Source organism: Anguilla anguilla, chromosome 2 (genome assembly GCF_013347855.1).
Source record: "Anguilla anguilla isolate fAngAng1 chromosome 2, fAngAng1.pri, whole genome shotgun sequence".
In the NCBI taxonomy this organism is placed as follows: domain Eukaryota; kingdom Metazoa; phylum Chordata; class Actinopteri; order Anguilliformes; family Anguillidae; genus Anguilla; species Anguilla anguilla.
The window spans coordinates 11,800,692-11,823,987 of NC_049202.1; the positions used below are offsets into that span (position 1 = coordinate 11,800,692).

The following is a 23,296-nucleotide window of genomic DNA, read 5'->3' on the forward strand; positions in this document are numbered from 1 at the left end:
TCATTGTGTGTATGTGAGTCAGCATGTGTGTTTATTTAGCTATAGATCTATAGACAGCTTGCTAGTTCACACACACACACACACATGCACGCACGCACACACATATAGATATTGTTAGATAAATAAATAGCAATGTTACATTTAGGCCTAATATCATCAAAACTGCACAGAGCAATAGCTTATTCTTTAAAAAATGTTTCATTTTCCTTTTTTCCTATCACAAATGCCCCAAAAACACAATATTCTAAACGACGGTGTATTACAGCACTATTATTAGCCCACAACATAGAGCCGACTGTGTTGGAGCTGACTGTGGACCGACGTCCCCACAGGCAACACATTATTGGCCACCGTGGTAGGGAAAAATACCAGACAGTGAGGTATACATTAGCAACTCCTCTCATAGAAGAGGCCTTACAGCTATTGTGCACTCATAACTTGGTGAAAGTCAAACTGATCAGTTCAAACTGACTGGGCTTAAGTTTTCATGGAGAAAAGGTCACTCATAGCAAGTAGACTGCAGCATATTCTCCTGTCTACATAAATTAGAGCCCTTGGTCTCTCTTTGCATGGCAACTCAATGGAGCAGGGAGAATGAAACCTGAACTCCATTTCAGCTTGCGCTATACAACACACCGGTCAGGGATCAAGCGAATCAGAAAGAGGCCAAGTTTCTTTCCTTTGCAAAGAGAAACCAGCGGCACAAGTAATGATAAACAAAAAGTTAAACTGAGGTGAAATCAATTCATGCAGTTTAAATGCTAGTTTACTATGTATATGGGAGTCCTTGCTGTTCTTTGTAAGCAATAAAATAAAAACATTTTTCCCCCACTGTGGAGATAGTGAGAAAGTCAGGACAGCTATTAAGTAAGCTTATCACCAGACAAACAAACAGGAAATAAAATCAAGCAACTGTCTGCTAGGTGATGAACAAGTTTGAGGGGAAAGAAGCCTTCATTTCCCAGTATCTCACAGTTGGACAAGGATAGCTTCCTGCTCACACAAAAGAGCCAACCCAGAAAGTCTTTCTCACAAACCAAAATGCTATAAGGCTAGCTTTCTTCTTCAAAATCTCTTTGCTATTTCCCTATCCTCTTTTCACAATCAAGAGAACAGAACACTAATTCTGTGCAAATATCTACGTAACATTAATGTGCACTCCTATCCAGATCGATCTCTATCCAGTGTTTAAATGATGCTACAAAAGGGGGGTTCGTACAGTCGTAAATGTATAATCAAGGCATACTCATGGTAACACGACTACTTATGGGAGATTTAGCCTAAATTGCCCCAGCAAGATTTCCAGGGCCATTCCAGGCTATCCACTGCCGGTAAGCAAAGATATTACTTTTCCAAAGATCTCACATCCATGTGTCTCTCCCAGCAATCTCAGCAATTTCTGCTTCCCCCACCTTCTTCCCTTCTTAACCAGAGTAAAAGCTTAGGAAAACATCCACTGCCCTGCACAGCTCCCTACAAAACTTGCTTAAGCTTACTTTTCTACAATGAAATTAAATCACTCATTTATTCAGAAATCCACCCTGCTGAACTGAACGCCACAACAGAACTATAATGCGAATGGATAAAACATTAAAAACTGAATTACTAAACTGTCACGCAGAGACACTCTCAAGTGAGACTTCGGAAACTCATGCCCCAGTTTGGAGATAAATGATGTAGGTAATTGCCCTTTCATTGTGACTACGAGACAAAATAATTTAATTCATTTCAGTCCATTATATAAATGCCGGCTTCTGTTGCAAGTAACCTTCCATGTGCGCAAAATTAGAATTTTTATATGCACTCCCACCAGCCAGCCAGTCCCATCCTGGCCATGCAAGTACTAGTATGAAGAGTGCAGAATTAGTGGTCTGATTACTTTCTCTGCAAGAGGAACTGTTTAGTTAAGAACTGCCGCAGGCCCTCTCAAAACAACCCTCTAAGCAGCACTGATAAAATGAAATGCTTTTTTAACATTGCTAATTGATTTATGCAAAAATATTTCAAACATAATTTCACCCAAAACAAACATATTCTCAGAAAGAGAAAGACATGAAGGATCATAAAACTGACTGCATCTGCATTTTTAGAAGCAGAATTGCTGCTGTGGTGAAACAATCACAGCTGAGGGTGTAAATTTGGGTTGGACATTGGAGGGGTTGAGGTGAGCATCCCTGTTGGGGGTCCAGAGGCATGCCCCCCTGAAAGAATTTTAAAAAGAAATTTTTTTTCTTCAAAAAGGTTATTAACTGGCTCTTTCTACTGAGTTTTAAGGCAAAAAAGCCCCAAAACTCATAGATCTGGGCCTATATATCCCCAGCCAAAAAAGAATACATAAATATGCATTACTTTTAATAGTTGTTAGAACTACCACTCCTCTCTCAGTGCCCAGTATATTCCCTAGCTTATATGCTAAGATTGCTCATAAGTCCAACCATGGCCCACTACTTCCTGCTACTGGGAGTGCATTGTTAATGCCTGCAAGTGCAAAACTGTACATATAGTAAAGTTTTGCGGAATAAAGTAAAAAAAGGGGGGGGGGGGGGGTAGAACCACCACTGGAAACTGCTTACTTTCAAAGAATTCTGTTTTTATTCAGATATGCTGTTATTTTACATGCCGTAAATACTGTTTTCCCCCATATTCTCATTCAACACATCAAAAGATGAATTGAACACATTCAAAGATGTATCACTATTCATTGTAACCCTCCTCTATCCCTTCATAAACAAAGCTTGTGTAGGCGCAACCAGGTTTTAGAATGTAGTGGGGAAAGATTTTTGGTTTCTCCACTACCCAGTGAACCCAACCCAAATCTAGACAGAATCTAGACGTCTAGAGAGGTGGAAATCTCAGTTGAGAGATGTAGACAGAACAATTTAGGTTAGCTCAAGTTAGCTCCAATTTAGCTCAAGCATTACCCTGATACAGCCTGGCTATGTCCTAGTCAGCTAGAAAACTTTCACTTTTCAACCAAATGTAGCTGGAAAGTTTTCTAAGGCCTGCCCATGTATGGTTATTGAAACCACCCCTGTATCCCCCAGAGATTACACCCTTGATCAAAGTGATCAAACATACAATTAGGCCTGAATTCAGTCACCATTTATCCTTAAATCTGAGTTTCATTTCTTTTAGGGCAGTTTGGTGAGTCAAGTTGGGTGACCCCTGGATTCACTAAATTGTTTTCAATGAAAATAAACATGAAAATTAACAAGTCAAATTAAGAACAAATGTTAATTGCATCCTTATCTGAATGTTCACACAAAAAAGGCCCGTGCCATGCTTTCTTTAGCATTCATTTTCAGAATAAACATTTTACAAAAGAGAGGGCCTGAAAGTAGACAAATGCAAGTATAATGTATCTCTCACAAAAGCAAGTGAGAGACAGTATATACTGTACTATAAAGTCAGCATGAGGACTGCAATGTATGTGCTCACTCACTTTTTATTATGGAAGTTAGATTGCGCATATTAATTTATATATGGCCAGATCAACACAACCTACAATGAGTAGATTAATGTTCAGATAAGTACTGAGCTATTCAGTTAGTAATGAAACACATGTATTACAACTGCAAACTATTAAGTTCTAACTACTTGACTGAATTTGTGCCAGGAGGCTGTGTGTGTTTTCCCTCCCTGAAGTTATTACATTCAATAAATGTGTGATATGCATATTGGACCTGTCATAATTTTCAAAAAGTGATATATATATATATATATATATATATATATATATATATGTGTGTATAAAATGCCATTTTTACCATTACAATCACTGCCACTGCTATTGTTGAGAGAAAGCACTGAAGTCATGGTTTTACAATGGCATCAATAATAATCCATCTTAACAACAGGTAATTTGCTTTGCAAAGCTTATGAGTTATATGGCCATGACAGGTTTATATAACACTGAGGTAAACAAACTGTCAAATCAAGTTTCAAACATAGGCTAAATGTTTTTATAAATCAAAATAGATTCATTGAGAACCCGAAAATATGTCAGTGGTACCAACAAGTACCTCCACGAAGTTCTGAGCCATCATTTCAATAACTACAGTGTCCACAATTATTCATCCCTACTTCAGAAATCTGGCTGACTTCCCATCAAAGAGGTGACAAAAAAAGATAAAAAGATCTGAATCCGAATAATATTGGCCAAATCAGGAGGAGAAAACATTCCTAGAGAATGCATTATTCGAGTGTTGCCGAATGTGGTATTTGGATTCAGGACCACCCCGACTATAAGCTACAAACTAAATTTTGGATTTTGGGAAGTTTTACTTTTAAAAAACAAATTTATGGATAAACAACGAATGGATAAGTTCTGACTAAACTAAAAAGCAGCCACACTGGACCTTATGTTCCTTTAATATTCATAAATTGGTAACCCTTGGCAAAACAGCTGTTTTTTTTCATTAGTTGATAAAGAAAAGATGATTTATTTTATGAATAAAGAAACCACACACTTCATACCACGTTTCCCCTGCATCTGCACTATTTATGCATATAGCCTATGTGGTGGAAATATTAAGCGGCTTGCAGAAAAACAAAGTCCAATTTCTGAGCCCAGAAGAAATACTTCTCTTTAAACAGTAACTCATTAAACTGCTTTAACCTGCCAGGCAACCACCTGCGGGGGCCACATCACAGCTAATGTTCCATTACAAATGCTGTTGTCACAACTCACTTCCAAACCAAGACAAGCAGGGCGTAGCGATACAAGTGAACACTGCAGTGGGAATATTACCTATTGAAACAGATACGGCAACAGATCCCTCCTCACACCTGTAAAGGAATCGCTAATGCACAAATGCTATCATACAGTGGCACCTTGGAATTCTCCTTTCGTAGCAACGGAGGGAAACAGTCTATTTCGTAATAGGGCACCTTGCTGTGAACCCATGCTGAACACCATCTGTTAGATTACCAGCTCCACCCAGGCTGAAGAGCTGGGGGAGATCAGGCGAGGGTAGCAATATGCAAGTACAACAACACAAAGTCTTCTCATTAGTGTTCAAGTTGCGAATTCCACGTCCCCGGCGAGTAGATTTTAAGCGCCTGCAGACTCTAATACCTTTCGCTGCAATCTGAGAAATACAATTAGGCATTCAATTAGGATTTCACTGAGTGATGAGAACGGTCCGTGAGAGCCCACCAAAAGAACATTAGTGAGCTGCTATTTCTCACTTTCATTACATCAAAACAGCAAGCTCTTTTTTGAGCTTGAGTGATTCGTTAATCGCCGAACGCCTTCTATCACTGAGCGCAGTCCGCACTGCCGACTCTCAACCTGCAGCTTAATTAGCACTTTGGGGTGTGGCCCACATCTTATATGCGGCAAAAGCTCGACGCGCTCAAGAAATGGTTGCTTGCGGCCAGTCGGTGAAGGAAAAAAATATGTAAGATAATAAGATAACCAACAATCCATGAAACAGCAGAAGCTAAATCTCTGTCTTGTGTGTTTTCCCCTTTGCGACAGATATTACAAATTTTTATTTTCAATTCTTAAAGTATTATATAAAGGTAGGAGCCACAGTATGTTGGACTGCCGATTAAAGTAATCCATAATTCTTACAGTAGCCAGCAGGCTACAGTAAGTACTGTGGAGAACTGGTTCCCCATGATTTACTGCCAAAAGATTGACACAACAATGCCTGGACAGGTTTAATCAGGAATGATTGTTTCTGTTTGAGTGCCTATTTGTGTATTTATCTTTATATACAATTAATGTAATACATGCACAACTTTGAAGTGGGCCAAACTGAATCATAACAAGAAAACAAAGTCAGCATCAAAACGCTACAAGATTTACATATGTACCCAAACAAACCACTTCAGAAAGCTTGCCCCTTGACTTAAAATGCCACCAGCAGTTAAGGGGTTAATGTAACTAATACTGCAGTTACACTTAATATTTGAAGTTAGGTCTATTTGAAGCGCTGGAAATCCAATACATACCATTTGGACTTTCCTCATCAATCGCTACAATGGTGGCAGGTGGGCCAGTCCTGGAAAGCTTGCACTCTGAAATACCAAGGACAAAAAGGAAAACTGAGAACATTTCAATGCATCTGAAACAAAGGCATACACTCTACCTCAACTAGTGACACAGCGGTACACTGCTCATGCTGGCTTTTGTTCCACTCATGCTCTTCATTAACAAGGTTGATTACAGTTGCTGATTTCACATAAAATTACAATTACTTGCTGTGGGCCCTTGGAGACTGAAGTACATTGTTGACACAAGTCATGGTTTTTCTATTACAATTGTGCCCTTTTCAGCAATATCGTAAAGCAGATTAGTAATCCTCCTAATTGACTAACATTAATTAGCTTAGCAATTAATGGGATTGGGACTATGACTATTCAAGTCAATAAAAAATGCATTAATTAAAAAGCAGATGGAACAACAGCCAATGTACACAGTGTACCCCCAGGCCCTGGGCTAAGCCTATACACAGTACACTGCTTTAACTGCTTTACTCCACTCCATATTCAACGTATTTCAAGCAACACTACCAGACACAGTACATGGACCACCATGTGACCATCAAATGCAAGGCTTTATACATGAGCACCATGGAGACAACTAAAGCAATGCACAGATAGTAGCAACTGTAGCTGCCACACACGATGACAAGGTGCCTGGGAACAGGGACAGACAGAGGCGGGCAGCAGGGGTTGTGGAACGCTGGGGCCAGATCACATGACAAGAAGGTGCTGGAAAGGAAAATATTTATGGTCTTACCCTCATAATGCCAGTCTGCTTGTCAAGAATTAGTGTCATCATCAGAGTGGAGAACAGAGTGATGAAAGAAAAGAAAAGCATGAAATAGTTTTACCCGCCAAAGTTTAGGTTAAAAAAAAAAGAAAAGAAAAAATTTAGCCACAGAGAAATGCAAAATTGTTTTAGAGTAAGAAAAGAAAAACACATTTGCTTGCTTAAGAGGGTACAAGTACAAGTTCCATTGCATTTCCAACAAATTAATATTTATATGATACTTAAACAATGGCATAAATAATTGTATGGCAGTGAAAGCTCCCTAGATAGAGATTTAGATACAGTATTACCCAAATGCTTATACTGCTATAAATGCTAACTGCTGTTCCTATTAGAAAAGGACACTGTAATATTGGATATGCAATTCACTGTCACATACAGTATGTACACCTTAAGTATAGTATTACCAAAGTAACAAAAGTTAAACTTAAACCGAACTACAGACTCTGTTGATGTTACGTGCTACCATCAGTGTTAAGAGTAGTACCCTTAAAACCAACATCTTAAGAGACATCAGGTGGCATTCCATTGGTTTTGATCATATTTGGATTTTGAAGAGTGTTCATTTTTTTTAATTAAATATTTTGCAGGTACCAATGGGCAAGTAGGGTTTAGTCATGTGACTACTAAGTGAATTTTACATTCATGGAAACGTGGAAAAGTACGTTACAGGATTGTTTTTAAGAAGTACAGGGGCCAGGTGAATTAAATTGAGCCGTGCTTGGTTCCGTTCAATCTCCACATTGTGTGGAGAAATCGTGGAGCAGATTAGCCTAATTCAACCAACATTCAGTCTGGCTGTGTGTGGCAGCCTTTATGCACATGAGATAAATACTCCACTGAAGTGATGCACGTAACGGTTTTATTTGCAGCCAGGGACCGAATAGCAACACCAGTGAAAAGAGCTCTCAAACTCAATACATCAGTAAAACAATGGTTTGTTGTCTGCACAGAGGAAAATGAAGCCCAGCACTCAGCGCGGAATCAAATTAATAGTCTAGATAAGTCAGGTTCTGCTGAACTCAAAATTTACTCTTGGATATGAATCACAGAAATTATTGATTTTCAGCCCGAGTGAAACTGAGGGGGTTTTACGTTGCGTTTTAACCTCTGAAGTACTTTAATTCCCAGCCAAGCAACTAATGCAGTTAAGCAAAATGTATTGCGGTTGGTGGGGTTCTTGTGGGTGGGATTTTGCAGAATAGTCACTGTTTTAACCCATCTCCTGGCAAGCAGGAAGGCTGAGGCACCAAAGTCCATAGAGAGAGGACCATTCATTACCAGAGAACAGTCCTTTTCACTCCACTGATCCAACTTCAGCACTTTAGACATAAAAACCTTTACAGAAAATGAATGGGTGCTTATCGAAGGAAAGACGGCTCAGTATAAATCATGCAAAAACCATCGCTACGACTGTACGACTCGCGCAGCGGCATAGATCGGGGGAGAGAAAATGAACTTGCTCTCTCAGCGCGACGCCATCTGAAATTAAAACAAGAATATGCATTTTCGTGCACCGCAGCCATCCACAAGAGCGCGGCTGCCGCGCTCGGGTACATCTGCGGCAAAGTTTCTCCGCGAGAACCGTTCTCTGGATCGCGGAAGCGGCGGTCTCCCGCTCCCGAACCCGTTTTATTTCCAAAACCGGACGCAAGCCAAGTTCGTCTAACTCGGCTCCCAGCAGTTTAGGGTGGATTACAACATCAATATGTTGTGTCTGGCGTGTGAATAAACAAGATACCTAACGACGAATGAATTTGCATTGATTATCCACAACAGCCCCTCTGCAATCTGCCGTCCATGAATGAGTAATTACGGACAGTGGTGTCACGTTACATGACACCAGGCACACCGACACCCAAAACCTCCAACTGCCTGGGTTTCCAGCAGATTGTGTTTTGTCCTTTCTGCAGTGTCTCCTTAGCAACAGTTGCTGTGTGGGGACAAACAGATACCCTGACTATCAAATATGCATGTGGGTACGGCATGCTCTTCCCTCTACACGACATTATGAATGAAATGTAAAAAACAAAATAAAAAAAGGTATTTTCTGGAGCAAAATAGGTCTTTTCTGTGTCAAGACTACTCAGATGGTTCCCATTGTTAGCATCACCTAATGGTGAAACAGAGAAACTGTAATTACATTGCAGGTGGGGTGGGGGGTAGGGGTAGGGTTAGGGTTATATTAATGTTTCCAACACTGCCAAAAATCATATGTCTTGGTCATTATTAAGACACACATGACTACTCTAAAACACTATTATTGCATCCAACATTAAACCGAAATCTTTCTTGGAATTTCTGAAAAGTTCCTAAGGGTACTGACATGTATACGTACAGAGTGACCACAAATAATAAATCAAACACTGGGAGTCCCAGGAGTCGTATAATCAATCAAAACAGTTTTCTTCAACCAAGCTCCTCTATCATTCACTGTATTCTAGGCATTTGTCACGAGTGTGCCAGAATGCAAATTGATTCAAAGAAAACTTTCAAAAGGACAAAACTCTGAAGTACAGAAATCAGAAATACAGCACACAAAAACAGAACAATAATACAGCACAGAACAACGGTAGAAACAGGTAGAAACAGGTGGACATGTCATACATCAGCCTTCCCCTTCCCCTGCCCCATAGGCATAGCCTATGATGGGATAATTGTATACGATAGCTCTCTGTTGCTTCTTGGAGAGCTGTGCGCTTCGGGATTGTGCGCTTGCTTATCTGCTATTGCATTCTCTGCCGTCAAACGTTTCTTAATGATGCACCGAACAGGCACGTCTCTCAAATAAACAGATGTAGAATAATTGCGCTGACACAATGAAGCATGCCATCCCGTGTGAAGAGCCCATTAATAATGTAGTGTCACAAGATTTCAGCAGTACCCCTCGGCACACGTGGCAGGGGCATATTTAAAGACTCATTCTCTCTCGCCCTCTCCCTCTCCCACTTCATCTGTGCGCACGTGTGTGTGTGTGTGTGTGTGTGTGTTTGCGATGTTATGTTCCCTTCACTTATAAATCTGTTCTCATTAGTGCCACGCAGAAAGGTGCGCGTAGATGGGAAACAAAACTATTCCTGGATGCGGCACGCCACCCGCCATGCGGCTAAACGGCTGTGAAACACGGTGCGAAAGTTAGCGCGCTCGCATTATTCAAAGCCGCTCATCCGTTTACGCATCAGACGATCCATCTGCTCACCTGCCAGGCTTCAGACAGCGCTGAAAATCTGAGGGCACGGGGAGGGGAGGGGTGCTCGCGCGAGCAGATGAGTCCCCCACACCGCAGACGCCGATCCATCAGGAAGTTGCGGCGAGCACAAGAAGCTCGACGTGGGGGGGGGGGCAAAAACAACTCCCAGGCCAGCGTCCCATGAGAAATGTGACCTTCACTGTCCAGTGTGTCCACAATTCAAAATCGCACCATATCGGTGGTAGGGAGTGGATGATCTTTTTGAATACACATTTTGGTGTTACATTTGACTAAAAAGGGGAAGTCAAGGTCCTCTGATACTGTAACACATTGACTGAATGCTAGGAGTACAGAGACTTTTTAGCAGTTTCAAATTGACAGCTATAGACAGATGTTATATGAACACATTGATTTAGTTAGGAAAATGGCAAGCATTGTTGGGCTGAATAGCCTGTTCTCATCAATATGTTATGTTACGTTATGTTCTTATTTTGCAGCAAAAAGTAATAAAAAGTATGAAAGGAAGTAAAAAATAGCAATCATGATGAAAATGATTGCTATTTTTTGTTAGTCGTAGCAGTTTATATGGCATTAAATGTGACATTGTCTTCAGCTCTCTCCAGAACAACGGTACAGTATAAGACCATATACGCATGCCTGGCAGCAGAATGACCCTCAAGATCATACATGTTGTTTAACTGTAAGGATGGTCACCCAGAACACTGACCATCATTTGTATTTTATCAATATATGATTACACAGTCACAAAACCTCCATATTAGCTCTCAACCACAAAGACAGAGAAATGGACACTGCCATCTCTGCTGTCATCTAGATTTGATACCAGAACGGACCGAGATAATAAAGAGGATCTTAAAAGGAAAAGAGAACGGCAGCGCGGATGTCTGATGTCCAGAAACAATCGCTCAGCAAGCTTCTGCCTGGGATAGCCTGACAGAGAGATCCCCAGATTGGAGCCATGCCACTGAGAGTAATCACCTCAGAAATCAATACACAAAGCCTGCTGGGACACCCAAAGCCAAAGCCGGAGAAACAGATGTTACTCGGCCGGACCAGGAGAGCACTGAAAGTAAACGCTGATTTTCATTTTCATATCCAGCCGAACTGGGTGAAAAATAGCAGTACCTGCTACGGCTGACTCACGAAGGCCTTAGATTACTGCGAAACCGCCTCCGATGCACTGCATCGACAACCTGATGCACTGCAGGGCAATCGCCCGAGCATCACCTACCCGCACGCCACGTCAAAACTACAGCATCTACACAAAGGTCCCCAGCTGAACTCCGTCCAAAGTAACCCCGCCCCCCTCGGTGAGGTCAGCGAAATCCCAAATGATTTCCACATCACATGTATGGCTCTGGTTTCTTTTAAAACTGCGTTCATCCCCAGAATTCCCAGTTCACCTTCCTGCATCTTAGCACCTCTCGCAGCTCTCGTTTGGTTCTTCCATTTCTACAACCCCTCACTGGAATTCTGCCGCCACCAAAAACACTGCTGTAGCCATTTATTTATTCTGTCTGTCTGTCTGTCTAACCATATAATCCCCAAGGTATTTACAGGACTTGATCTTACCATGATAATATATTCATGCTATTACAGATATTTTAAAGGAAACACTATAGTCTAGTCTCTCCTTCTATAAATTGGCTTGCATTTCTGTTTTTTTTTTTTTTTCAGCCAACAAGGACAAGAGTGAAATGACTTTGTGAGCTCGGCAAGGAAACAGATTAACTCCCACACAAGGATGTAAACATCTATACAACATCTTGCTGATTACATTTCATTACCCAAACCAACTGCACAGCTTAATTGTAGTCTTTCAACGTCTGAAAGTATAATGCCGTCTTGCTCTATTAATCCCAGGCAACAAGGGTACAATGAAGATTTCCACCTGCGTTCTTCTACCTGGGCAAGCGTGAGTGTGTGTGCGTGTGTGTGTGCGTGAATATGCACAGTACAATCTGTGACAAACAATCCAGATGTATTGGGCATTTTGTAGCTTGCATTGAAAATTAAATTTTGATAGTGAAGGATTTGATGCCGAGAAGTGCTTGGTTTGATATATTGTCTTTGAATAGTTCAAAAGGAGCTGAAGTCATCTATTGATGAGGCCATTTCTTCTTCACAAGAGAACAAAGGTATTCTCATTTTCAAAGAAGAGGTTTTGCTTTCTTTTTGATAAAATCAAATTTACTTGCATAAAACTTCAGCGTTCATTTTGACAAACCGTTCAATCACATTCGGTTATACTGCAAGTATGAAAGAGTGGACTGACGTGCAGGAAAAGTTCAAACAAGGCAGACGGCTGTTACTCGTAGCATATGAGTGCTATCTAACAAATGTACTCTGACAAACCAAGTCACTGTGATGCTCCAAATATCTAGTGCATGCGTTCCTCCTATGGATGTAATACTTCACTCATGAACCCAATCAGTCCTGTTGTGGATAATTAGTAGTTTTCTTCTGATCACATCTCGAAATTGTGAGCTCCCAGTGCAGTAAGCATCATACAGTATATCATGCCATGGTGAAGGTATGAATGATGTGATATCTTTCACCTATATGTGACACAATGAGTGGATCATCAGGGCTTCGGAAAGAATAACATAAATCACAGACAAGGTCAAAGATCTCCACCGCGTCTTATGGGGGGGATGAGCCCGGAGGGAATTGGTGTGAATACCCGCAAACCAGCCTTTCCATTTGTTGGATTGAATTTCCATGAATCACACTCCCTGCTCTCCCTGAAGGGGCTTTTCACACTCACAATTCCATAGCGTGTGATCTGAGCCATGGTCAAAAATATCTTCTGTGCAATGAAAGGCTACACGCTGTGCATGGAGCATCGAAGCAGAGAGGGGTGTTCACCGGTAATCATAAATGCAGTGTTGTGGCCTTTTTTAAGAGACTTGTTTGAAAGTTCAAAACTATTAGTTTGCTCTTAAAAACCACGTACTGAGTGGAAGATCATGGGTTTACGGTAAGGTAAAGGTAAACAGGGCACAAGTTTAAAAGAGGCAGTTGGAGAAGGACATGGTGGATTCTGCACATATCTGAGCAGCCAAAGCAGAATGAGATTGGGTGACCTGGCCTGTCTGTCAGCAAAGAGAAAATTTGCCTCAGAGGGTGAAAATCAGCCTCAGAGTAATCATCAAAGGCAGCAACCAGCACTTGGCTCTGTTGGTCTCAGACATCCTGATTACACCTGCTGCCACGATCATTATAAATATCCACTGAAAATCCCCCGTTACCTCAAGTAAACTCGGATGACGGAACTGTGCTGTGCTGCCAATCACGCAAACCAAAAAGTTAAAGGGAGCAAAAGCAAGCAACCATAACATGACACCCAATCTTTGTGATTTTATCATTTTAAATTACTTTTCTTAAAAGACTCCGTGTTGCCTACATTGCTTTATGACGAACACATTATGCATTCAATATGATGATAATAATTACGTTGATAATAACAACTGACATATTCACACTATAAATTTAATTCAAAGTTACTGAGAGGGTATGTGGCAGTATGCATTAATCAACAGCCACAGTTCTCAAAGTGCAAGCTATGACATTTTTCGCCATGAGATCAATGCATAAATGTAATTTTTACTGTACATCCTTGATCAGTTAGCCAAAAATAAAAATCTAGATGTATAAATGAGAAAGTGTGTACTGTAGAACTGTAGCACCGTGAGTCATCCTGAATAAGGGTATCTGCTGAAGAAATAAATACCGTATCATTACAAAATCCTGTTTGGGAAATTATTATTAACTGAGCTTCTTAACTATGGGGAGAGGGAAAGGAACTGAGAACAGCACTTGAATTAAGAATATCACTTGGTGACACTAACCACTAGCTTCAGCTATTATCCACCTCTGTGCTGTGAGCAAAGAAGTTCACTTTTAAGAAAACTAAATATACATATATACTTCAGAAATACACTGTGCTATCACACTAATTCTATCAGTGGCTACTAAGGTACTGAGGTATGTCTATATCTACATAACTCTTCATATATTTTATGACTATCCAACATTTTTCACACCTTCAAGACCACGTGAAGACAGCAAAATGTACAGGGGTCTGCAAAGGCAGTAGAAGCCCAGTTGACCAAACGAGACACCATTGCTTGCATTATAGAAAAGGAGCAACTAACCGAGTGAAACACTCCCTCAGTGGCACAATGGTGCCTGAGTACCTGAGGCTGCCAGCCACAGACAGCACTGTCATTGTGAGGATTTGATACTACACCAACACGCGCATACATACACTGGGGAAAAGGCAGTGTCTCAGCAGGCTATGCCACCTCTCTCCCCCTGTCCTCCGTATTTGTAAAACCCACAACACCAGCCTTCTCTGGAAGGAGAAAAAAAGACCAACCCTTCTTTTCACATTTTATATCAGAATTTTCTCACAAAGAACCGAGTAATTGCAACAAATGGGCAAGAATTAAAACAAAGCTGCCGCGGAGATGAAAGGGAATAGTTTCTAAGACAAGAAAGGGCAAAGTTGTATCGAATCCATGTTCCACAGAGAAATGGTCTTTGCGTAATGTCTCTGTAAGAGCATAAATGGCACATTCAATTGGCCATTTGCCTTTGGGAGACAAAATTTATTACACCTATTTACAGACAGTGGTTATATTATCGACATTTTATTTTGCTTTCAACAGAATATGGGAGGAATATTCTGACAGAATTTATCTACGAGCACTTACTTTACGTCTTGTATTTGCTACTAGAAGACATGATATTTTCAGATAAAATTAAATTTGTATTTTTAAACTCAATTGCTCTATGGTATCTTGTAACTTGAAGAAAAGATCAAGATCACTATCCAATAGGAAGAAAGTTCATTAAACGGTTCAAATTAAGCGGTTAAATACAATAAACAACCTAAATATCTTAATCCTTGTTTTTAAGATAAGTATCTAAAAGGATTCGGAAGGCACAGCCTCAATAAATCAATAGTACGTTGAACATATTTAACTTCATTATGTCTTGGGTCAGATGCAAAGACATTTGCACCCTTGACTTCACTAACTGATAGTAACAGCTGCTTCAGCGAGTCAAATGTTCCCTGCAAATTGAAATCGTACTTGTGAATAGAATATTCACCAATGAGCTGAAGCTACCATTGTGGATTCCATGCTTGGCTACTCCCACAAATGAAAGAGGATCACGGAGGTGCAAATCTTGTGGACGTGACTTCACAGTTTGCTTTTGAACCTTCCCCACATTACAGAAATCAATAGACATCATTATGATAAGGAGAAATATACTTTCATTGCTGTGCCACTGCTTTTAACCTTGGCGGTCTACTGTAGTATGTACAGTACACGCATGTACTCTGAACACATGCAAATCCAAATGCACAGTATCTAAATACTAATTTAAAATGAAATGCAAAACTAAAATAATAAATATATTTGGTAATGGTTTACCACAAAAATCCTTTTTATATGCAATTCATAATGTATTCCTCCTTGTTTGGCAACAAAAAAGTTGAACTAAAGGAATACTAATTAACCACAGAGGCAGATCCACCAGTGGAGGCAATAAACCTGTGATATATGATTTACATAAATACGGCATTAAACTGTTTGGGCTTTATGGGCCTTTAAAACAAATGTCAAAATGAAAACATTAACCTTTAAAAAGGGTTAAGATTTTTTCCATCAGAAGCATTTTGATCAAGATCGCCCTTCCTGATTCAACATGACAGATGCATTCTACTTGTATATTCTGCTCAAGCTTATGCATTGTGTTCTTTTGCTGTTACGCACGTCAGCTGTGTGTTTTCCACAGCTGTAAGCTGAAGGCACCAAGGTCGCCAGTCATCTCAGGAAGGATTAGTAGCGTAACTCTTGAGGGAGAATACCATAAATCACTGACAACTTTAAGCCGACTGATTCGGTGTTAATATCCATGAACACCTATGTCTAGGGTAGTAGTCTTATTTATGGTTATTTTCTTTGGTTACTTAGACAAAACAGTGTGTCAATTCGGCTTTAGTTATTATAAACACGTTACAAAAAATTTCAATATTGCACATGTTAAAAAATGATTTCTTTCGCATTCATTCAATGGGGACTGGACTTGAAGTAACACATCCAAGAGGGTGCTGTTAACAGCCTAACACCATTAGCCATTACACACTCCACTGAATTAATTTAAAGACAAAGGGGAATACTCCACCTCTCTTCCCCCGCCAAGCTACAAGCATTTTTATCACTAACAGCAGTCTAAATCAGGCTCCTCGCCACAGTGGTCACAATGACAATTTCCTGTGACAGAGATCTTTGTCATCACATGGGTTTTTACCAAGGGCCACAAATGGTTAAAGACAACCTACCTTCTGCATTATCTTGAGACCAGCTGTAGGAAACTAAAGAAAGGATTCCAATCCCTATCCCCAGCCATTTGAGCAAACACGACCCCAGTCGCATTTTCTGTCAATCGCTACTGCAAGCCCACCTGGAGAAGAGGAAGGGTGAAAAAGAGAGAGAGTAAGAGAGAGATAGAAAGAGAAAGAGGGAGAGAGATAAAAAAAAAAACAAGAGAGAGAGAGAATGACATTTTGATTTACTGGCCAAGGATAATAGATTTTGTTCAGTGGCCTCTGTTTCATGAGGCTACATCGCTGATTCCCTGAATAACTGTATGTGCAGGTTATTCTTCAATCAATATTATCAGAATTTTCTACAATGGAAAAACTTATCTTTTGTAAGATATGCACAATATTTTCAATCCAATTATTGGTGTCATGTTTGTCATCTTTTGAATCTTCAGCAGAGTGTATCAGGGTTTCAGTTGTCACTTCATATGAGCCAGATTGGTTTCATTGGATGAATTAAGAAATAAAAAGCGATACAAATATTAAATGTTCAAAACATTTGTATGAGAAACTCACTAGAAGTAGAACTCAAAACCACTCTTGAAAAATGTGATGCAAATGAAGACCATATAACCTTAAATTGCGGTTATTTATGGACACATATGCAACATTAGTTGCACTAGTTCCACTGTTCCAAATCAATAATCACATACTGTAACCCTTTGCGAATCTACCCTTTAACCTGTTAAACCATCAACAGCAGAATATGGACAAATTTGCTCCTGCTTATAGGTTGCAGATCGATATTTTGTCATATTACCGGGAGTATCTTAGCATTTCTAACAGTGTAACATACAAGGAAAAACTGGGTGCTATCTTGCAAAGTACATTAGGAATGTGTGGCTCAAAGAAAGGCTTTCACTTATTCTCAACAACACACACAACATTCTTATAATTTATTCTTTAGAGGGATTAAAGGTAGACAATAGACAGATGCCCACGGTCTGTTAGTGTAACCACTACTCATTAAAGAAAGATATTTCATCATGGTAAGAAAGGTAAGACAAAGAATGCAGTCGACTCATACATACAACACTAGCATACTGAACACACCATATGGATAACACAGTATATTTATAATGCACAACCAATTTAATTTTGGTTTGATACACATACCAAAAGAATCAGACATGGCAACATGGCGATGCATAGGTTCTGCTGATAATACTGATGAGAATATCTTGTGCAAATCAAGAAATACATAATTGCACTTTGATCATGAAGTCACTGAAGCTGTATTCATGTACATGATTTTAACATACGAACAAATTCATTTAATGCTTACATGTTTAAAATTAAATATAGTATTTCATTGTTTTTCTCTCAACAGAGGCCAGTCTGTTTTTTTTAACCATCTCCTGCTCTTTTGTATAGCACCAGAAGGGAAGACCTACAGCTATTACATGTAGAGACTTTACTTTGAAGCAAATAGTATTTTTTCACTGAACAGTGAAATGTGAAATGCAGTAGGCTTTGATGTTACTCCCATGACTGAAAGGGAGATATAACTACGCCTTTTCAGATATCAGGTCTCTGACTGTGTGTGTGTGTGTGTGTTTGTGTGTGTATGAGAAGAGAGAGAGAGAGAGAGAGCAAGAGAGAAAGAGGGTGGCGGAGAGAGAAAGTAGATTTCATGTTAAAAAGTTTAAACCTTATTTCCATCATCAGATAAATATTGTCATTCTGATTGCAACCTGGGAGTGTACCCATTATATGCTATCTGAAATGAGGGAAGTAATGTTTCAAGGTAGTTATTGTGTGAGGGTGCCTGCATGCTGGCATTTTCTCAGCAGCATTTTGCCTGCCTAAGGTCCAGGGTCTTCCAAAACAGGAATCTAACCTCCACTAAAGCAGCTGTGTACAGAGCTACATGCTTGACCCCAGTGAGGCCCCCCACACTTCTGTAAGGCAGCCTTTATTTCCTCAGCTCTCATTCCCCTTGACCTCGCCGCTGTATCCCCCGTTTGCAGTAGAGATCTTTGGCATGGCCCTTGCCTGGATTACATCTGACCTCAACACCAAATCCCTTGGTCGTTCCACCCTGCAGCTAGGGTGGGTGGGGGGAGGTGTAGTTCCCAATGATGTACAAAGAGAAAGTGTGTGGGGGGGGGGGGGGGGGGGGAGGGGGGTGTAGCGATCGCAAAACACGGGCAATGATCATGCACTAGGGACTATCACTGGTCATCATCAATGCAACACTTTCCATTCTCCCATTTTTTCACTTCATTTGGGCGCACCGCAGATGATTAGTGCTTCCCTCGATCCCATTAAGGCCTTCCACAGCCTATAGCCTATCACCTGCCAAGAACCGGTCCCACCTAAAGCTGAACCTGGCAAAGCCTAAGACGTTCTACCCCCTTGCCACATCTCAGCACAATCCACTCGTTCCTCACTATATACTGCACCTAGTTCTGTTTCAGGCTCTACCTCTACCATCAGGCCACCGCACTTCAGCAAGAATGGCTGCCCCCTGCTGCTGGTTTACAACCTTTAAAAACAATTCCACTCCCCCCCCCCCTCCCGCCCTCGACTGTTCTGGCTACCCATAACCCGTAACTGCTCACATCAAATTTAAAACCTAAGGAATTACTGCACGTCCATCCCTTATCTTTGCACTTGTGTTTGTATTGCAGGTCACTCTGTAGAAGAGTGCTCGCTAAATACTAAATGCTAACTGCTAAATGCGAAACTGTCGACTCAATGTCAGTAAAATAAAAGTATGGCTCTGAAATGGAACATCAAACCTTGAAGGCCTTCCATACCAAAGTCCTCCACTGCAGCTTATGGTTGTCATGGGAGGACAGGGAGTCACACACTGACATTTAAAACCGCTCATTAACACTTCAGTGTTGAAGTTCTCCTCGCCCAGTGAAACGTGCGCTAGCTGGGTAATGTAATCCATACGCCTCAAATCGACAAATCATTTACGGCCAATGAAAGGACAGCCATCAGTCTGCTGGGGGTCAGCAGACAGGCCATGAAAAGCACTTCAACACCCCGCCCCCCCAAAAAAATGGAGTGAGTCAACCCTGGATTCTGAGCTCCAGAACTGTCGATCCAACTGCCACCACGGTGTGTCACACCACCAAGAGTAAGCCACAAAGAGGAAAATAGAATGATGTGTTCAAAGACACCCCCCACCCCCCACTGCTGGCGACATGTGCCCCTCATTTACCAAAGCATGCTGGTTCCACATCAGTCAGCACAGCCAACATCCAATGGCATAAATAAAACAAGCAAAATAACCACTCTAATACTCATGGGAGCATCCATCAACATTGGTAAACTGCCATTATCAAAGAACTGTATATGTATCCTGAAACATTGGACCAACCGTGCATTTTCAAACATGTCCATAACACCTTGCATAGCTATAAATTATTTGTTTCCAGGTCTCTTCAAACCCCTGTTTTTCTGTAATCAGTCACCTCACTAATATTCTCCAAGTGAGTGATTAGGTAATTTACCACCTACTCAGCTACTTCAGAAAACTCAATACAGCCTGGAAAGGAAAGCTCAATCTATGCTCTCATTGCAAATGACTCTGGGATCAGGCGATTTCTATGTAAGCCTGAGCAACTTGTACACTTCCTCTTCTGGAGGTTCCAGATATAGGCTCCTTTTTCCTTGAAGAGGATCTGGGAAGAGGGGGAGGGGGACTTCAGTGGCAGTGTTACTTTGCACTGCAGGACTGGGGGAAAGAGTCAGCTGGACTGTGTAATGAACTCTCCGTATCACCTCTTCTGTCATGCTGCTGGTGAAGACGGGAGCCTGCTCAGATAGAACATCCAGTCCGGAAAGTCACGCCGCGTTCGGGCTTTGAAATGCCACGTGCAAAGCAGCAGAGCACACAATTACTGGGTAGAGATGACAAATTACATTGATGTGCACAGGTGCATATTACTTTTCCATATGTGCCTATAACTGGGTTTCTTTTTTCCTGGGGGGAAACAAAAGAACTTGTAACTTTGGAGCTCCTTTGTAAACAGTGGCAGTTTTATTAATATGTACATGTCACTTCGATCAGGAGATTGATTATTTCATTGATAAATCGAGTTTGAGCAAATGCAAATCTCATAATGATCGTGATTGCTTATGCAGGCACTCTGTGCCCATCACGTCACGGGGAAAAATCAATCACTTCACCTTAAAATCAATTTCTGATGGTAAACTGGTCTGTCCAGTAAGAACGTGGACTACATATAGAAACATTAACATTATAATAATTATTTTCCACTCTAAAAAATCTGATCCATGTTGTATCACCTGGGCAGCCACGCCTACTCACAAGAGCCAATACGACAAGTGTTTTTTTAAAGCATAGAACAGGTGGGTTTTTTTAAATCTACAGACAAAGTTCATTACCTTACACCCACTAGAATAGGGAAGCAAGTAACATTGCTGTACTTGAGAAGCCAAATTGTGTGTTAACCAATGACTGGCAGTGGCTATAGCAAGATGCGATGACTTCACAAGCTGGATGTAGCTAATGTAAGGTTTTGATGAGGCCATTAGTTCTATTATTTTTATCCTGACTACATTGACAAGGAACTGCTGAAACATGAAAATCAGTGACAACATGCAGACCTGACACCAAACCACAAATAATGGCTTTACACTACATCATGTCACTTTCTTACAAGTAACAGTTTGATAAAGTTATGTTACTAGCTAATTGCTAGTTTGACAGAAGGCATGATGGTCATGTTTAAACAGCAGCTAACAAGTGAAGATGTGTTTAGCATTTTTATGAATATAGCAAGTACATCAGTAGTCAACCAGCAATCAATCAATCATTCAAGCTAAACATTACAATGATTCACATAGGCCTAGATCTTAAGATAAGATGTTTAGAAGCAAAACACATCAGCTTAAATGTTTAGTAATATATTCATATTATACGCATATTAAACAAAAAATACGAATGTTTCACATACACATTTTATAAAGGACACATATCAGAATATCAGAAAAGAAGAATAATAATGGTTTATTCATAAGCAAGGGACTATTCAGCACCTCACGGTATCTCTGTGGCAGTAATATTTTCTCATTCAGAATCATGAGGGTGATGATATTAGTTCATTATTACTTCTCTGTATCAAGCAATGTAAACCAATGAAAAAACAGTATGCAGATTAGCAGACAATATATAATGCATTTATTGTCACCATTACAATACAATAGAAGGTTCTACTTAGATATACGGTATATGCAGTATGTACGTTGTATACCCACGCATGCACAAACGGATGCACGCACACACACACACAAACACACAAACACACACACACAATATGTTTTTATGCGGGATACAATAGAAAAAAGATGAGTCAGAGAGAGAAGAAAATAATTAATCAGCAAGACCCAAAAATCAACCCGAGGAAGACCAAAGAGGAACAACACAAAATCCCCCCCAGGCACAGGACAGCGACTGATGATAACTAATCAAAAAAAATCAAAGTTCAGACACATGGCTGGTGATCATCACACTTCCCCACTACTGATTGATTCCACACTTACAATAAGAAAGAGACCCACAGCTCACCAGCCAGACTCCTGCTGGCGGGGTCTCCAGAGCCTTATTAGACTGCTAGAGTTGTGCGAATGAAAGATTCTGAACCTGCGCTAGTCTAGAGCATGACGTCACCCCTTCAGTCTGGGCTCCCGTGTCGTTCCACCGCATTTTAAAGCAGATCATATCTATCAATTTATTCTTCAGGATTATACAGTTTTCTTGTTCACACGTGCAGGGGAAAAAAAAAATTCCTTTGGCTTAGAATAAATCTGCACTGCACCACTTATGGCTGTGGACAGCGGGGGGAAGAAGGAATCCGCTGGTTTGGACCATCCTACCTCATCACTCAACAGTGAGCGACACCGCTCGCTGATGGACTCAACCACCGCGTTGCATAGTCCTCTGGAGAAGTGCAGTGACTCAGCTGAGTGACTGAGTGACTGACTGGAGAGGGAAAAGATAAAGTGGCTTTCACCACATGGGGGACGGGGGGGGTGATTCTGGTGTGCTAGTGCCCACATTCCCTAACTGACTGGAAACTGTAGGCGGTAACAGGCCTACAGTTGCGACTTGGCGTTCGAAGTTCAGCAGAATAACAGGGAAAAATGAACAGCTCAGAAATTCATAATGCTATCTAATAAACAATAAAGCCACAGTCACTTCAGCTAATTGAAGTCATTCATCTTGACCACGTTCCTTTTAACAAATACATATTTCAGACCAGAATCATCTTTTTCACTTTGCCTTCATGATCAAATTAAATCCGCAGGTCAAAATAAAGCAAACAACAAGGCTTTGTTTTGACAGAGACAGCTGCACCATCCATATTGATTTCCTTCACATCAAACGGCATACTTAACTGAACAATGAACTTAAAGCCACCGTTCATTTAATGTTATTTTTAATTCTCTCTGACCAAGAAACTTTCTTCAGAGACAAAGGCATTTTCATCCACCGGTTGTCAGGAAAGATTCATTTCTTGTGCTCACCAATTCAAAGAATGTGTCTGCAGACAAACGGGGCCCAATAGTTTCAAGAGCTGAAAAGAATGTCTTTCTCAGAACAATGCACCTCAGCAGTGCATTGTTGAAAAAGAATTTAAGGCTCCAACAGTCTGAGACACCTTGGGCCTGAGAATCAGACACCTGCTTTTTTGGGTGTCACATCCATTCAATCGCATTCCCACACATCCTCAAGCAAGCTCAAACCCTGGAGACGTCTTTTAAGAAAACACACTGTCTGCAACCAATATCCATCCGAGCGAACCGTGCCCAGCGTTGTCATCGATTTCCAATAAGCTAATGGTTCGGGACACTGCTTTTCACTTCTGCTTTAATCCCAGAAAGTAACAGAGACGATACCTGGTTTGTTACGTAGCGGCCGAAA

At 40.7% G+C, this 23,296-nt stretch overlaps 1 protein-coding gene across 13 annotated transcripts in view; it reads right to left on the reverse strand.

Moving 5' to 3' along the window:
* pcdh15b (protocadherin-related 15b) overlaps window positions 1–23,296 on the reverse strand; it is a 204,671-nt gene that overhangs the window by 119,326 nt on the left and 62,049 nt on the right. For 10 of the 13 annotated variants that reach the window (XM_035406550.1, XM_035406556.1, XM_035406555.1 and 7 more), the window contains 3 exons: window positions 16,351–16,472; window positions 6,752–6,766; window positions 5,962–6,027 (listed from right to left, as the gene is read on the reverse strand). In XM_035406550.1, the coding sequence (XP_035262441.1) occupies window positions 5,962–6,027; window positions 6,752–6,766; window positions 16,351–16,444 (175 nt within the window). In that variant the 5' untranslated portion in view covers window positions 16,445–16,472. Of the gene's footprint in view, window positions 1–5,961; window positions 6,028–6,751; window positions 6,767–16,350; window positions 16,473–17,677; window positions 17,699–17,786; window positions 17,930–23,296 lie in introns of those variants that run through there. The other 3 variants (XM_035406552.1, XM_035406553.1, XM_035406557.1) reach the window with 3 other exon arrangements.